The sequence below is a fragment of the Haemaphysalis longicornis genome, unplaced genomic scaffold, assembly GCF_048455015.1.
Source record: "Haemaphysalis longicornis isolate Haplotype H1 unplaced genomic scaffold, Haemaphysalis longicornis Haplotype H1 scaffold_1, whole genome shotgun sequence".
NCBI lineage: Eukaryota > Metazoa > Arthropoda > Arachnida > Ixodida > Ixodidae > Haemaphysalis > Haemaphysalis longicornis.
The window spans coordinates 358,710,243-358,727,510 of record NW_027526203.1 but is presented as its reverse complement, the minus strand read 5'-3'; the positions used below and the strand labels follow the sequence as shown (position 1 = coordinate 358,727,510).

At 48.2% G+C, this 17,268-nt stretch overlaps 1 protein-coding gene and 1 non-coding gene across 2 annotated transcripts in view; one reads left to right on the top strand and one right to left on the bottom strand.

Moving 5' to 3' along the window:
- The window catches only part of LOC144154981 (uncharacterized), a 491,283-nt gene that overhangs the window by 464,784 nt on the left and 9,231 nt on the right, over positions 1–17,268 (top strand). Inside the window, exons 5-6 of the mRNA XM_077686145.1 lie at positions 8,443–8,609; positions 9,144–9,542. Of these exons, the coding sequence (XP_077542271.1) occupies positions 8,443–8,609; positions 9,144–9,542 (566 nt within the window). The remainder of the gene's footprint in view (positions 1–8,442; positions 8,610–9,143; positions 9,543–17,268) is intronic.
- On the bottom strand, positions 13,342–13,414 carry Trnak-cuu (transfer RNA lysine (anticodon CUU)). Its single transcript has one exon. It is a non-coding gene; the product is annotated as a tRNA-Lys (tRNA).

Here is a 17,268-nt window from a genome sequence, read left to right as displayed (position 1 = left end):
GTCGCGAAATTCAACACCACGAAGTTCTAGATCAGAGCAACAGGAGGCTCCTGGCGATGGCAAGCGAGCGGAGCGAGCTTTGGAGGGCGTTGTCCAGGGGGGCTGGTCAAGTGGTGACGGTTCAGCCCAAAAGTTCAGCAGGAAGTTCAACATCAAATGAACATAACTCAGAAAGTTCTTCAAAAACGTAAAAAGTTCTTAGCATCCCCCAAATTTTCTGTAACACCAATTTTGTGTACCTCACAGCGCGTTCAGTGAAACATAGACATCTAAGGATTTCGCCTTAACAAGTCCTAGCCTATTTACGCGTGATGGCGACATTCTGTTTCTAAGTGAATGTAGGACGGGCACTTCCAGTGCGATGTGAAACCTCAATGAAACGTGACGAAAGGCTCTTCTCCGCACCTACAACGACCTAAAAGACATTAAACCCACCCTTACTTACAAAAAGAGTGCGTGAGATTGATCTAAGGGAGAATTTTTGAAATAAAAAATCCCCAAAATAAAATTTAGAGCCTTGCCACTACTGTGAACATGGAAGGCCAGAGAAGCTGCATTGCTGGATAACTATATTGAGTTTTGTACGGTGACTTACCAAGTTCATCAAATAAAGACACGTATACATAATTTTCTTGGAATTACTTCTAAATTATTTCTAATATAATTTATTTCGGCATGCCGTTTCCAGTAACCATACTCCGTTCTTAGAGGGCCATGCTTAAGGAAACAGGGGAAAATCCTGTTACTTTTACAAATTCATTTGGAACATGTAGATGAAAGTCGGCGTAATGATACAGCTGTCTTAGCGGCCGATTTCAGTATGTTTTTTTTTTTTTCAAGATACCTGTATCAGATTGAGAGCCGCAGAGCATGTTACACTCTCTGCAGCGAGCGCGTGCGATTCTTTGTCGACACGACCCGATAGACACACGCGATTCTGGTCAGAGTCTAGGGCAAGAGAACGTCGCTGTAAAAAAGGAAGTAGAATCGCTTGAGATCGAACCCAGTATACAAGCGTTAGAAAGCCGCGACGCTATCCGATAGGCCACAAAGGCTGAACAGAAACCGCGTTTTAGCAATATATCAAGAAGGCTGAGGTAGAGTTCAAAGCTACCCAGAGGACGGAGCTGGGTGTAACAGGAAGTCCCCGGCCTTATGACCGGCCTGCACTGACTCGGAACCGGAATTTCGCGCAGGCATGCGCGCACCGTGCACGCCTAGAGGTGCGAGAGCTCTCGGCACGGGCATCTGCGCGTGCCTGAGCCGAAAGACACCGGCAAAAGCGTAGCTCGCGAGTCCTTCAAGTGGGAGACACCACCGGGCGTTCAGGTAGCCGGGAGCTGGCATTAGGGGCCCACCGCTCCGTGTTACGCAGAGGAAGGCAGCAGGCAGGGGGTCAGCTGGGCCTCCGCGTCTGCCGTTGCCTTACCAAGCAGTGCCCGGATACGCCACGTCCCGGCATTCCCCTCTACCCTTCCTCCCCACCCCCCCCCCTCTTCTAAATTAAAATCAGCCATTCCACTCTGTGAAAATGTATGAACACGGGCGCTATTAAGGCGAAAACCTTAGGTGCACTAATCTGCGAAAAACCCCCGTTGTTGTATTTGTTGACCGGTCAAGAAAATGGCCGCCGCTGTGAAGAGTGAGCAAAATATTGGCGCAGCTTGCACTGGAGAAGCAGCAGACCCGGCTGTTACACTTAACACGGATTTCCGTACTTGCCGCTGAAAGTTTTCCATGATTGGCAGGCCCGGATCGTTTTGTCCGCGGGCTTTTACATCTCTCCCAAAGTGAAACACGTTAGCACGCGCTAGAAGCCCTGGCAACCGGATTCGCGAACTCGGTGTCTGTGCTCTCAATTTCAGACCCGAACGCACGTGAACTGGCCAGGAGGACAGCACGCGAGAGATCACGCAACGAACGCTGGGCAGAGTGTTCTAAAAGGTCGAGCTGGCCGACGCCCAGCGCTTCTTTCGATACGCATGCTCACGTGCGGTCGGTATTTTTTTTTTATATTAGATGCGAAGCATCTCATGCTCGGGGCTGTGTCCCTCCCTCCCTTGTTGTCGTTGTCCGCCATCCGCACTCTACTGCGCATGCGCGTCTCTTCAGCCCCGTCAGCGTTTTGCCTGACGTCAGCGCAGTCCACTATAAATAAAAGAAATAGTTAGGTGGCGCCCGGTCTTGAACCTAAGACTCACTGGCCGCAACGGGAGGTACGTGGCGCTCTTCCCACTGCGCTACAAATCGAGACAGGAGCATGTGCTACGAACGCGCCTTATGTCCTTTACTCATTCAAACTACGTCAAGAAGCTACTGATACAACGAAGGCACGCGAAGCTGAATGTCAACGGAAACGACGAACTGAAAACTTTAGAGGAGGATGTTGAATTTCCCGTGGGAAAGCTGTAGCGGGAAGCGGCACGCGCCTTACAGCTCAACCAGAGAAGAGGACGAAGAGGGCGGGCAGCGGGGTAGGAGCGTGAGCACGCAATAAAGAAAGACGAGAACCAGGAGGTGTTCGATCGGTAACGCGGGTGTCGGTCTCTTCGCTGTCACTACATTTCTGTACATTTCTGTACATTTCTCTGTCTCTACATGGGGGTTCACACTACGTTCACGTTCCCATTCGTGCTCCGATAAATGAAACAACATAATGGCAACACAATGGAACCTACACGGAACCTCCATGATGCTTCGCATCCTCCTCATGGTTCCCCACGGGAAGAGGGTGTATTTTTCTTTTGCGAGCTCCTCACGTGGCTCAAGCCAACGCACAAGCCTCAACGGCGCCGGGCGTTCCTCACAAGGCGCGTGCTCATGTGCGCTCGGCTGGGCGGAGTTTTCTGGTAACGCTTCACGGCGGAACTAAACGCCTAAACAGCTCTGCTGTTAAACACATGCGTGATCCGTTGGTATTTGAATCCGGGTATTTGCAGAAGCAGTCCGATGCGTTATCCCCCGTTACTACCACGGCGGGTGCACAGACCACCTCCACGCCTTGGACTCCACCCAGCTTCGCTTGTCATTCTTCTTCACGGAATGGATGAACAGCGAAGCTTTTATCATAACGCGTACAGGTGAGGGGGTCACAGAGTGAAAGTGAAACGCATGAAAGAAGGAAGGAGAGAGAGAGAGAGAGAGAGAGAGAGAGAGAGAGAGAGAAAAATTTTATTTCTCCAGCAGAGGCTGATGTGTGGGCGTCGCCCCGTGAAAGGCGTCCCTAGTCCGGAATGCCTTGACTTCGGCTGGCTGTCCGTGCTCGGGTCACCAACTTAAGCTGGATATCCGGGTCCGGGCTGGCCAGGGAAGCCCTCCACTGCTCGAAGGTTGGGTTGGAAAGGGGGGGCAAGTCTGGAGTTCGTTGGCACTCCCATATGATGTGGTAGAGGGTGCCAGGCTGGGGACAGTAAGCGCAGAGGGAAGGTTGTTGGGTGGGGAAGATGAGGTGGAGGCGGGTGGTATGTGGATAGGTATTCGTTTGGAGCCGCCGCCAAGTTGTAGCGTCCTCTCTGGAGAGGCGCCAGTGTGGTGGTGGGAGACGACGGCGAGTTTGCCGGTAATGCGCGAGAATCTCCGTGTAGCCACTGAGTGGGTGGAGTTGATCGTGAGGGGGTAAACATTGGCCACCGTCGGCAATGGCTCGGTGTATCATATCGCGAGCCGCGGGGTGCGCCGCTTCATTGCCGGGGATGGCGGCGTGTCCAGGAGCCCAGACAATGCGGATGTCAGGAGTCGTTGAGCAGTTTTTGAGGATGTGAAGTGCTGATGAAGAAATTCGGCCAATTTGGTAATTTCGGCAGGCTGTCTGCGAATCGGTGAGGATGGTTACTTGGTCAGGGCGGGAAATGGCGGCCAGGGCAATGGCTATTTCTTCGGCGACATCGATTGAGCTTGTGGTAGTAGTGGCGGCAGTGACGCATTGGCCAGTATGAGTAACCCCGCAGGCTACGTGGCCGGCGCGCCCAGGGTAGGGGGTGGCATCTGTATATAGGGCGCTGGGGTCTTCGCCGTATCGCGCAGTCAGGGCTCGAGCACGGGCAGCCCGGCGGCCAAGGTGGTAGTTGGCGTGCATATTGCGAGGAATTGGGGCCACCCGGATGCCATCTCGCAGGGCTAGAGGAATGCGTTGTTTTTGTTCCCTCGGGGGTATCAGACGGAGTCCTAATGCTGTAAGGACCTGTCGACCAGTGGGAGTCAATTGCAGGCGCCGTAGTTGAGCTGAATGATGGGCTTCTTGCAGCTCTTCCCACGTGTTGTGAACTCCCAAGGCGAGTAGTTTGTGGGTCGCAGTAGCAGTGGGTAGGCCAAGCGCAGTTTTGTACGCTTGGCGAATCATTGAGAGGAATAAACGTTTAGTGCTCCCTGAGAATGAGCAGACAGAAGCTGGGAAAGCAAATTATATTTCTCCTGAGTGTTGGCGATAGCCATCTCTAAGAAAGACACGTAAAGTAGACGCACGCACGTTTATTTCGACTTTGCTGATGTTTAAAATTATTGTGATAACTAATCAACTCAAATGCACCTCCAAGCGATGCGACCTATAAGCATGGGGTTCAAGTCAAGTTTTGATCTTCAAAATGGCGCGCAGTATTAACTAATCGACTCAAGATTCTTATCCAACGATGAGACATGTAACGTTGAGATCGAAATCATCATTTGAACGGCGTGCGACTTGGGTGGTGTCCGCGTGCAGATAGCCCAAAACACTTCAGAACGTTCATTTTCCAGCGTCTTGCGCCACAGAACGCCTCGCGCTTTAAAGACACACGGCTTCTTTTGCGCATGCATGAAAAATAGTCGAAGTTCTAGCCATATAGGCTCACTTCTTATGCAAGTGCTAAGCAGATCACTGCGTCCGAATGGCTGCATTCACGTATACAGAACACTGAGCCTGGCAGCCAACATGCGTTTAACAGCCTGTTTTTAGATTGTATTGGCATTTTTTGGGAAAACGCGGTTTCATTTAGGCGCTCTTTCAAAAATATGATACAGTCGAACCTCGTTAATTCTAAGCCCGAGGGGATAGAAAATCTGTTCGAATTAGCCGGAGCTCGATTGATTGTTTGATTGATTATGAGGTCTAGCGCACAGACGCTGCACAGCCGATGAGGCGCGCCGTAGTGGAAGGCTCAGGATTAATTTTGGCCACCTGGGGATCTTTAACGTGCGCGGACATCTCGAACACCCGGGCATTTTCGCTTTTCGCCTGCATCATAAAACCGGACGCCGGGGGCGGGATAGCCGGAGTGCAAACGAGCGGGGGTCTCTTTGATTGGCGGTACAGCGCACGCTACTATGATAGGAAACGCATGCATGGTAAAGTAGATAGCATTGTCCGTCCTTCGGAGTGTACTCATCACGCTCATTGTACACGCACATGAGTGTACACGATCATTTTTGCCCATTTTTAATCACTAACCTTGCTTGTATGTTGTTGTTTGTATGCCCTATATTCTTCATGTGCGCAGTGCATCCCCGAGAAGGCTCCTCAGCACTGCTTGTGAGCACTTAGAATAAATAAATAAATAAATAAATAAATAAATAAATAAATAAATAAATAAATAAATAAATAAATAAATAAATAAATAAATAAATAAATAAATAAATAAATAAATAAATAAATAAATAAATAAATAAATAAATAAATAAATAAATAAATAAATAAATAAATAAATAAATAAATAAATAAATAAATAAATAAATTTCGCCCTCCACTTAAAATCATAATAGCTACGTCTGAGATTTCAGTTTGCCTTCCTTAGCTAGCTTGACGTGCTTGCATGCGCTGTTTTCACGTTCTGAGTGCATATAATTGTCTTGGGGTCGAAAGGGGTTAAGAACACAGGTGGTCGGAGATATTGCACATTTTTGTGTCGGGATGTCGTAGCCTCGTATTAATGGACTCGGTGCAACTCTTGTGCATACCAAAAGTTGTTTTTGTAAAACAACCTAATCAAAAATACAATTTGCTCACAGCGCAGGCGCACAGAAGTAAGGGGGGCAGTTGGGAAAAAAATTCGCACGGAGTTTCGGAACATGGTATTGTTCAGTCCTCTGTAATATACGCGGTAAAATTGCTGAATTTTTGCGGCCTTATTTAAATGGGCATTACAAGACTTTCAATATTGGGAAAGGTAACGGATTGATACAATGTAAGGTCGAAGACTTCCGGCAAAACACACAGAACGAGAGAGAGAGAGAGAGAGAGAGAGAGAGAGAGAGAGAGAGAGAGAGAGAGAGAGAGAGAGAGAGAGAGAGAGAGAGAGAGAGAGAGTAATGACAATTTTATGAAATCCCTGAGCCCTTCTGTGAGTACCGAAGGAGGAAAACCGCCTGCCCGTCTGTAACGCTTGATGTGCCATATTTTGGCCGGATACGAAAGAGAATTGATAAATTCCGATAGGGCCTTGATACTTTGATTTCAAATTCCTCGTAGTGCCCCTCAACAACGTCTTCTCAGAGTTACATTTGTGCTTAATGCTGAAGCCTACTTTAAAGGGGCTCGCGCGCTTCGCAGGAATACATGGGGTCTCGCGGAGGTGTATATTACAAGACTTACTTTGGTATCCGACTATTTATATGGTACCCGGAAAACGCCTTCCTAGCAACGTATGTGTGTGTAGTAGTGAAGCCGACCTTTAAGAGCTCGGTGTACAGCAGGGCGGCTTATAAGCACTTATTCGACAATTCCCCCTTGGGAGTTTCAGCAAATTTCTTTAATGTGCGGTGCATGTAGAAGTCGCATCACGTTAACTCTCATTTCATCACATTTCGGTTTAGATCTGTAGAATATCAAGTTGTTATGTAATACAAACGGACATACCACAGCGCTTATAATTATTTAATTCTTACAACCTTGCCCTGCTGAGCGTATCAGGCTATTACAGTTATAACATGGCCCCATTATTGCTACGCATCTTTATGCTTCAGTATGTGTTCGAACTTCTGCACTAGGGCGGCCGTGCCGTCCTTAAGCAGGGCGAAGCGCTTTAAGATATCCCGAAGACACGCCCAGCATACTAAAACAAAGCGTTGTCAGGTGCACCATGGTGTGACAGTGTTTCAATTTGATTCTACTGTGTGCATGGAGGCAAGGGCTACCGACCCGCACTTCAAAGCTTTTATTTTCGCGCACTGGATGAAAACGAGCGACTCGGAAACGGCTTTGGCGCCAGGGATATTGTCCAAAGAGCATGGAACAAAAACGGGCTTCTCCGTTTTCTCACGCTCTTTCGAGATATCTGTCCCGCCACAACCTTATATGCATACATATGTCCTTTCCACCTTTAAATTGGCACACGTCCTCAGGAAACTAACTCCCGGTTCAGACACAATTTGCCAGTTTGTTTGTATGAATTAACGTTAGTAAATAAGCAACTGCGAATACCATGAGTTTATATATGAGAAAAGAGATGCGTTGGCGCCTCACATTAAGTTTATCGCGAATATCCCTTGACCTGCGTCCAACTTTTGCTGCAGTCACTTCAATTTATTTTCTTCTCAAAAATCCGAAAAGTACCGATGGGATTTGGCCCGCTAGTTCTGTCGGAGAAATGCTTCCACGCTTGTCATTCACTTCTTCTACGCGTTGTGAAGGCTACTTTACTTCTAAATACCCCTTGACTTCAGGAAAATAATACCATTATGCGTAAAGGAAGCCTTTGGTACTTTTTCACTCCCAAGTTCAGAGGGGGGGGGGGGGGGGGGGTTAACATGATTCATTGACGACGCGTGGAATGCTATCGTTTTATGTATTTAATACATCGCGGAAAAAGAGCTACCCTTCATGATTATGCGGAATAGGAAGAGATCATTTGCTTGGGGTGGAGGGGAGCATAGATTTTGAGGCTCTATATTACTGCTTGGGTTTGTGAGTATAAGGCACAGTAAGCCGTGCTATACCACCAGATTGCTCGTGGTACCTATCCCGTTTGCAAAAAACGTGTTGGCATTGGGGTTTATCTTAATTCATTGCCTTGGTATTCCGCATTTCACCGCCGATTAGTGATGAGGCTGTGGATATTTAAAGGTTAGTCGAGCTTTTTACAGTGAGTAGAAACACCTTAAATGTATCTCCACTGGAACACTGGATAGCCGGGGCAAACAACTCGACCAACAGAAGCACAACCAATGGGTCTGCACTAGTCAACCCGATTACGAAAAGCTTTCTTCTGAGCACTTAGGCGCCCTGTTTTGTATACCTAAGTCTTTCGTCCGTGTCTTTTTGCCTTTGTAAACATGCCCTTCTAATGGAAAATATTTATATGGCAAGGATCCAAATCGAACAACTTCGCATGGTTTTGATGTAACAAGTCATGCCTTTACGTATTTACTGAAATACTAGTGTCCAGTGGGCCTCACGGTTTCCTTTGTTCCAACTTGGATGCAGCGTTCATCATCGAATGAGTTTTAGAGTGTCATCGGGGCTGTGTCTCGCAGGCGCTGCTGCACTGGCGAAGGCGTGTTCCAGTTCCGTACGCAGCGTGGTCAGGAAGTGATACGGGAGCTGAAGCGCGCCGTGTCGCTGTGGGCTGCGCGAAAGGCGGCCCTCGCTTCCTGGTGCCAGTCTCGCGCCGTCGCCCAGCGTTCGTCCTGCGTCCGGCTGGGTGAGCCTGCCTCCTTGTTGCCTACAGCCCCGATGTACTGTGACAACGGCTACGTGCTACCTGTTATTCGAACCGACCACTTTTGGGCGTTGGTGTTGAGGAGTTTTTTTTAACGAAAATCGTGGCATGCGAATATGCAGAACTTCAGTTCTGCTTTCATTTATTGATACTTAACTTACAGAACAACTTAACCCCCGCAGAAGAGTCCCAACCGGTCGATTACCAAGCAGCGTCGAGACAAACGCATTACAATAACATTTTTCACCGAGACACTAATGCCCTAACCCGACGCATGCTAAAGGAAAGCCCTCTGTGCGCATCAATATCTCGTCCGCAGTGATCCGGAGTGATGGTTAACCAAACCGCACACAGGGCCCCTTTGCGACAGCAGTGCACAATATTTTCTTTGGCGTTCAGTGAAAGCGCTCGCACTGTTTTTAATGCTCGGCGCAACAACTTCGCATTTTGTTTGTAAGTTTCGCGTCTTCTGGCCAGTGGATTTGCTTTTGCATATGCGCGGCCGTTGGGTTGCAGGTCGCTCGGCGCCTGCCACTCCGTCCCTGTCCATGCCCCCAGCGTGGCGTCGGCAGCCCGAGAGTCCCGAAGCGGCCCGCAGCTGCAGCGGCGCCGACGGCCGGGACATGAACTACGTGCTGCCGGCCTTCGAACGCTCCAGCAGCTCGCTCAGCAACGGCAGCGTACTCTCGTCGCCGCAGCTGGGCCGGCCCTGCCAGTCGGACCCCGAGCGCCTGGGCAGCCGCGCCGACACGTCCTGCGAGGACGCAAACTACGTCCGCGTAACGGCAGCCGTGCACGGCAAGGGCCGCGTGTCCTTCCGCAGGCCGGGCAGCCCAACGCCGCTCGTACAGCTCGTGGCAGCCAGCAGCACGCTGCAACATGACAAGAAGCTCCAGGAGATACGCCGAGCCGAAGGTAGGCGGCACTCGGCCTCTCTTTCAAGTGTACCCCGCTTCCCGACCAAGGCTAACTGTATTCCGCACGAGCAGCGTTACGGAATCTCAGTACTCGGTTGCCCATATTCAAGCGAAGCTTGTATTGGCTGACTTGCACCGTTGGAGGTGGCGTATACGCCGAAACGCCTTGCGGCAAAGCCAACTTTAGCCACGTACTAATGACGACGACAGTGATGATGGCGACGCCCTTTAAGTGACCGTAACGTACTCACTCGAGAGAATTGGCCAGGCGTAAAGTACTTAATCTGTCCCTGTTTGAGCTTAACGATTGAATTATAAACCTTACCGGGGATTTTACTTCTCGGGCGCAGCTCTGGTTTGCCGTTCGTAGCTGCCACGGCCGCGTGCGCACAATTGTCGCGCTGTATGTGTATATATATATATATATATATATATATATATATATATATATATATATATATATATATATATATATATATATATATATATATATATACATATATATATATATATATATATATATATATTACCTCAAAGGTCTGGAGAACAGGTGTTACATGAGGGGTGACCCCCAAAAAGGTCGCAGGTAAAAACCACGCGAGGTATGAACAAAGAACTTGACAAACAATTGATTCGAAAAAGTGCTGGGGAAAGCGGCCCACACGGGAGTGGCTCACATGGCGGGGTTTATCACGCCGCAACGGGAGGCAATCAGCATCGTCGCTGGCATCGCACCACATCGCAGAGGCGGTCGCTCGCTCTCGTCAGGCAGTTGATCTTCTAGCGCGTCATGGGTAAGCCGAACGTGGTTCGCTCCGCGGAAGAGCGGGTAGCCAATGAAGAACGTAAACATTCGCGGTAATAGCAGAAAAATGATCTAAAATAACGTATACCAAACATTGGCGCTCGCGTTAAAGGGGCCATGCAGACAAAATACAAGTTTGGTTCATTCGAAAGATTGCCTGGTTAGAATCATGCTGACATCACTTCTAACGTAAAATTCACTCAAATAAGCTATATTGTTAGGAAAAAGGGAATTGCCATGTGGCCCACTAGCTCATTTCCCGCAAAAGAGCCTATCATGTCATATGCCCAGGTTTGCGATTTGCTGAGGTTGGCAAAAGTAAACGCGAATTAGGCAGGGCTTGTCAGCTTGCAGAACAAGCTATTTTCGCTTAAATTTAGGGCACATTCTTTTTATACCAGTAACAATTGTGAGGTGAACAATTAAAGTTACGAAAGAACACGTAAACACCGAAGCAGTTAGTGCGGCACTGTGCCGGCTGACACGGCCTAACACAGCCGTCGGACGCGTTGGACTTGTCCGACGCGACACTGCCCAACTGACATAAGCGGCACGGTCACTTAAATGACCATGTTAGGTCCCTTAAATCAGCGGCATGGTCACTTAAATTACCAGGCGAAGCGGGCACACAAAAGTTGCTTTTGTGGGTTTACTGCCTTTTTTGACAGTGACAAGCTATCTAGTGCCCTGTTTCGTGAAAACGCCGCGTGCGCCGCATGTGTTTCCCTCTTTGCGGGGGGTGGAGCAGAGGAAGTAAAAATTTCTGGGGAGGCTTAGAGCTCCATGAGAGTGCGAAGGCAAAAGCCTAGTTGGACCTTCTACTGATCTGCTGTTGTATACGTTCCGTTCAACTTTGCGGCTGCACCCGTCACTACTTTACTGGCCCTCTGCAGAGTACCCTACCAAGCTCGTTTCGTTCGCTGGCCACCAGCATTTGCCGGCGCGCGCTGCCTCTTCTTTTTTGACAGCCCTACTGCGACCCTCCTCCCGCACTGCACTTTCCCTCTCCTGGCTCACGCTCACCGGCTTGCGCAACTTGAACCTTTCTCGGACCACCTATTTTCTGAACCTCACAATGACCGGGCTTAAAATATAGGCACACGAGGCTTTCACCTTTAAAACGAGCAAAACAGTCATGCACCCCTCGGTCAAACGACGACGATGGTTGAACGCGAAGCTTTCATTTCGACCATGTCGAAATGGAGCAGTCGGATAGCCGCCGACTTCATTACGCGAGTGACCCAGATTCGATTCCGGCCACGGGAAGCATTTTTTTCTTCCACTCTTGCGTTTTCGCGTTACTGACGCCACCAGTGAAAACACGAAAGCTTCGCTTTAAAAGCGCGAGATGCAGATCTGTAGTTTCTGGGGGTCGCATTGGCTGTAACGTTAGCGTCACGTTACTCAGACGAGCAGCGCTCGCTCCGGCAGCTGGCTCCACGCAGCGAAAGAGTCTGCATTTGCTTTCGGTGTATAGGTGAATATTCTCCCTTAGCGAGGAACGTCAGGGCACATGGCGCCTGCCAGCCAGCCCCCATCGCCCGCATCAACAGCAGAGACAGCATTGCGTGCGTGGGCGCGGAGGAAAACAGCTCTGTTGTTGCCATTGATTTGATATCGCTGTAACTTGAATCATATCTATCATTTCTTATAGCCGCAGCTGTTCTAATCTAAGGAACGCTTTAACATGTTCCCGGGGTGCTGCTTCTCCATAATTGTTCTTCGGGACTCATCGCTGTGGCTGGGGGAGCGAATATGGCAAATAGCGGGGACTGACGCACCATTCGATTCAAACTAGCACTGTCATTTTGCCATCACGCAATGTAAATCGTCCTGCTTGCGCTGCGTGATATAACTCCGAAGACCATATTATTGAAGCCATGGCACATGGTATTCTGGGCGCCGTCATTAACATGCTCAGGTCTTCCAATCATGTTGATTAGCGATAAGAGTGTCTTGAGTACAATCCCCCCCCCTCCCACACACACACACACTTCGAAAAATTGGAAAGGAAGAACATAAAAGGAACAAGCAAAACGAACAACAACACAAAAAAATAAGAACCCAAAGCGAGGGATTTACTCATTTTTTTTTTAATCTTCGGAGTAATGCCGTACTCTACACACTTTCGGTTATTTTGTTCTTTTCGGCATTGCTTACGGCATGAGTTTCGCAAAATACGGCGCATATCATAAGTATTTCGGTTTGAAATACTTGAAATCACTCCAGCTTTGAAATTATGGAAGATCAAGCCAACTTAATCGCCGCGCAAAATTCTTGACTCATTTCGACGTATTAGCCTCACCAGCCGCGTAACTAAACTATTACAAAGGCTCATATTTTATTGCTAGACAGGTTTGTAGAATGCTCTTCTCGTTGTCCACCAAGAATGCAGGTTTCAGGCAATGCTGGTGCACCATGATCCGTAATGTGCACGTGGCAACACTCATTGGTGAGCACTAGCAAATACATAAAACAAAAGCTATATTTTGGGTTGTAGGCTTGCATTCGACGGGAAAGACATTTTCACATTTGCGCCGGCATTGTTAAAATGAAAATTAAGGAAAAAACTTTTCGATGAATCGACAGCTTACTAAGCAACAGGAAGAAAAGGTTTCAAGCAATGAAAAGGAAAGCACGCGTTGAGTGTGTGTTGCAGATGTTCTCTTTGTAGAATTCTCAATTCTTGACAGCGTTTAAATATACGTATATAACCAGAGTATACCTTCTTGCAACGAATTTTCAATGCACATATATTCGTAAGAATTATTTCCACGTTATCACTGCCGTTCGTTATTGGTTTCGATCGAAGCATATGAGCGCAATGTTTGCTTGCCACACTGAATAAAAAATGAAGACAACGTTAGCCCTTTCTGTTAAACATGACCCCCACCCCCACCCCCCACCCCCCCATTACGTCTTGTAATGAATGCATGCTGCATTAAAAAAACAACGTCAAGCCCAAAACCACGCTTGAAAAAAAAAAATAAAGCGCCCAACGTGAGGCTCGAACCCACGACCCTGAGATTAAGAGCCTCATGCTCTACCGACTGAGCTAGGCGGGCGACGGCGCTGCCTGTCAAAACGTTTGATTTTGAGGCTTCTGGGAAGCCACGTCTCGCATCTGCTGTTAACGTACACGCTTTGGAGTACATCGCAGTAGAGACAGAACAGACATGCAGCAGAGTTGTTAGTGGAGCGATTGTGTCCCCTCATTACCATCGTTGATAGCCTGTTGTTTTTTTTCGCTCTGTTACGCTGACTGAGAGGCCTGACGAATCGCCCGTGTTGGTGCTACATAAAATGTGGTTTGCTTCTGTTATCAGCATCCTCAAATTATCTCTGCAGGCATCCAGAGGTGCGATTGCGTCCTCCATTTACCATCTTCATGATCCTTTTCCTTTGCCGTCACTGCCTCCACTCTTATTTAGTTCTTCGCTCTTGTAAGTGCTACATACTGAGAGATTGTTTTGTCACTTCTGTAATTGGAATGCTTAAATTACTCCTGTAGGCCTCAGTCCATGTCAGTGAATGTTGCTATGTCAAGGGCCACAACACATTACCGCGGTTCACCTTTTGTTAGGCAGAACCGAAGCTCAGCATTGGTGCGGAATATGCATGCTGGACTCCTATTTCGTGAAGCCAGGATTGGAATCCCAGGTTCAATTTCTCCCATTTTTTTTACACTTTTTCAATTTGCGTTGTCGGCCGTTTTTAAGACCGAAATTTATTATAAATAGATGCACTCTTTTAATATCGGTAGTAAAATACTAGAAGAAGTAGAGGGTGGTAACCACATTGGGCAAAGTGTTAGTGCTAATCGAAACCATAAGTATCACTCATTTGATTTTTTATGGCACAGCTCATCACGGCCAAGGACCCTCGCAAAAACACAAGCCTGGTCTTTTTAAATATCCTGTCATATTTACTTGCGAAAAAATAGGGTAACTTCAAAGATGGTTACCCTAAATGATCGTTTTATAAACCTTGTATCTACAATGTATGATTGCAAATAAGCATGATTTGATTTGATTTGATTAAACGCTAACAAGAAAGAAAAGCCCCTTTAAACTTATGGGCGAGTGTATGCACAATGCTGGTACTTCGAGGTGCTTTCTAGTGCGAGAAAAAGAACGACAAACCACGATCAACGGACCCCAGAGCGGACCCCAACGCTCTTCGAAGTCCTGGTTTATGGGGTTTTCATTTTCGCCACCATATTCACACGCATATATTCGCGTGACACAAGGGCTATCCGAAAGCCATAAATATCGAAAAGAATTGAAGCGAATATTTAAGCCAACCGAAAAACAAATTAAATGTAAAATGCATTTTGCGTCAGACGTTAGTCGTAAAATGTCTACGTTCACGGGGAGCAGAGTCAGGCTGGTCACGTACAGGGAGATTACGCACCACTACAGGCTGAGCCCCCGACTCACAACAACTGCTCGTCCTGCTGGCGGAAGATGCCGCTAGGGCCCACGGGCTCATGGCCGCCATCTAACGGGGAAGGCTAGGTGACTTCCTCCCTGTCACTCCCTTCCTTCTGCCAGTTTGGGCTCAAATAAAGTTCCTTCTCTCTCTCTCTCTCTCTCTATTTGGGAGGGGTCACTGATTTCACCTATGCTTTTTAACATCGCCCTATCGGGGTTACCAGCCCAGCTCAATGCCATACAGAATGTTTCCCGTGCATTGTGCGCGGACGATTTAACACTTGGATCACCAAAGGACATAGGGTTTCTCACTAGCTTACCTAGAGTGGAATCTGGCGCTAATGTCAACGCGATTCCGGAAAAGCGCTCCATCACTCCACTGGGGCCACCATAGTTCTGTCAGAAGTGCGGCGTCGCATGGCCGGCAAGGACGTTGTGGCTACGCAAATTGCGTTTGTATTAAAAAAAATTGCTGCCAGAAGTTTCGCCATTAAGAAATTTTATTTTGTATAGAATATTTTGTTAGTGTGCTTAGGCTGAGAAATCAATTTTGGGGTTAGAAAAAAAATGCAGGCGTCTCGAATTTGGCTCACGCCTCCAGATACAATGTGCCGTGCCGGATAACTTATGAATTATTACATGCTCCAGATTAGATGCTATTTTCTTTGTTTATTGGTAACATTTAGCTGGAGATAAAATGTTTAGATTGTCTTAAACTTCGTTTTTGCTTCCTTTCAATACTGCATTATTGTCTGCTACGCGCTTTGGCAGGCGATGCAGATGCAACAGCTAGGGATCAAGAGTGTTGTCTTCGCGTTGTATTTATTTGTTTTGCCCGAGCAGATATAAATAAATCTAGAGGCGACGCCTATTACCGCAAGTAAGTCTTCACGCACGCGCGCAAAGCATTATCAAATTGCATGAATGCTTTAAATGCCAAATAAATCCCGGCTTGTCAAGTCGCCACGTGTGCTTCCTCATTGCGCCTGTCTGAGGCAGGGTGTGCTTCGAGGGACAACCACGTGCAGCGACGGTGACGAGCGAAGGGAAAACCGTAACTCAGTGGGCACAGCAAACGGAAAGTGTGGGCGACAGCGACAAGCGAAGAAATTTATACACAGGCCGTCGGGGCCGTCGCCATCGCTCGCTTTTTGCAGTCCAGAAGCAGCCCATGAGCAAGCGACAGCGACGAGCGAGGACGTTCGATGGCATTGGCGGCAGTGAATTAACTTTTTCGCTTGTCGCTGTCGCCCACACTACCCGTTTGCTGTACCCACTGAGCTGCGGTTTTCCCTTCGCTTGTCACCGTCGCTGCATGTGGTTACCCCTTCATCTTAAGAAACTCCGCGCTAACGCGAGAACATGCGTTAAGTGCTAATCACACTGTTATTTAGACATATCTGTGATAGCCATCGAATGCCAGAAAATGGCATGACGAAAACGCAAAAGCATGCCCTAAACAAAATTAACAAACACTTCACTTTAGGGCCGACAAGTCCAATCCATAGCACTTTTCACTAGCCACTTGCTCCCAATCCGATTCTCACAGTCCCCACAATTACCATGACGGCGTTCGATTGCAGCGACAGTTTACACTCTAGGTAATATTAAGAAACACTATGCCGAAGGGTTCTCAGACCACAAGCAACATCTGCGAGAACGAGCAATCGGCACCACTCTGGCATACCTGAAAACGTGCGGCCTAGCATGCGCATTTTCAAAATCTGCCCTACTGACCATACGCTCGCAGGCACGAGGGCGACCGATTCCACCAACTCCACATCTGATAGTAACCATAAAGGGTACAGTTTTTCCCACAGGGCAAGCACTTTGAATTCTGGGAATTACCTACCTCCATGACGGAAGTGGAGCAGAGCTGCTTCCTAGGCTTCAACAGACTGTGGCCCAACTCACTCATCTTATCCAACGCGTCTGTTCATGCCGTCATGGACTCAAAGAAGCAGACACATACAGAATTCTTCAGGCCATGCTAATCAGCAGAATCCCTTATGGGACATTCTTCGTGACTCTCAAGACCAACTGAGACCAATAAAACCGATATAATGATTCTGAAAGCCTACAAAACAGCTCTTGGGCTACCAGTATTCACATCAGCTTACCGCCTCCTCAAGCTGGGCTTGCATAACACCCCGGCTGAACTAACTGAAGCCCACACCAACAGCCAGCATCAACGACTTCGACTAACTGCTACAGGGCGATATGTGCTAAGCACTTTGAGCTACTCCCATCCACCAACCATCGACACCCTGCAGCGCATGACAACGACCCAACGAGCTCCCATACGGGTGCTTCCAGTTCTAAAGCACATGCACCCGACTTACAATGCTGCAGGCGACAGGCGACACCGCGCACGTCTTCTTACAGCAAGACCTGCCACAGACCCCTAAGCATGCTACACGGACGCGTGAGCTAGCGCTTCCGACATGCACAGGCGACTGCGGTAGTCAGGGCGAATGGCAGCACAC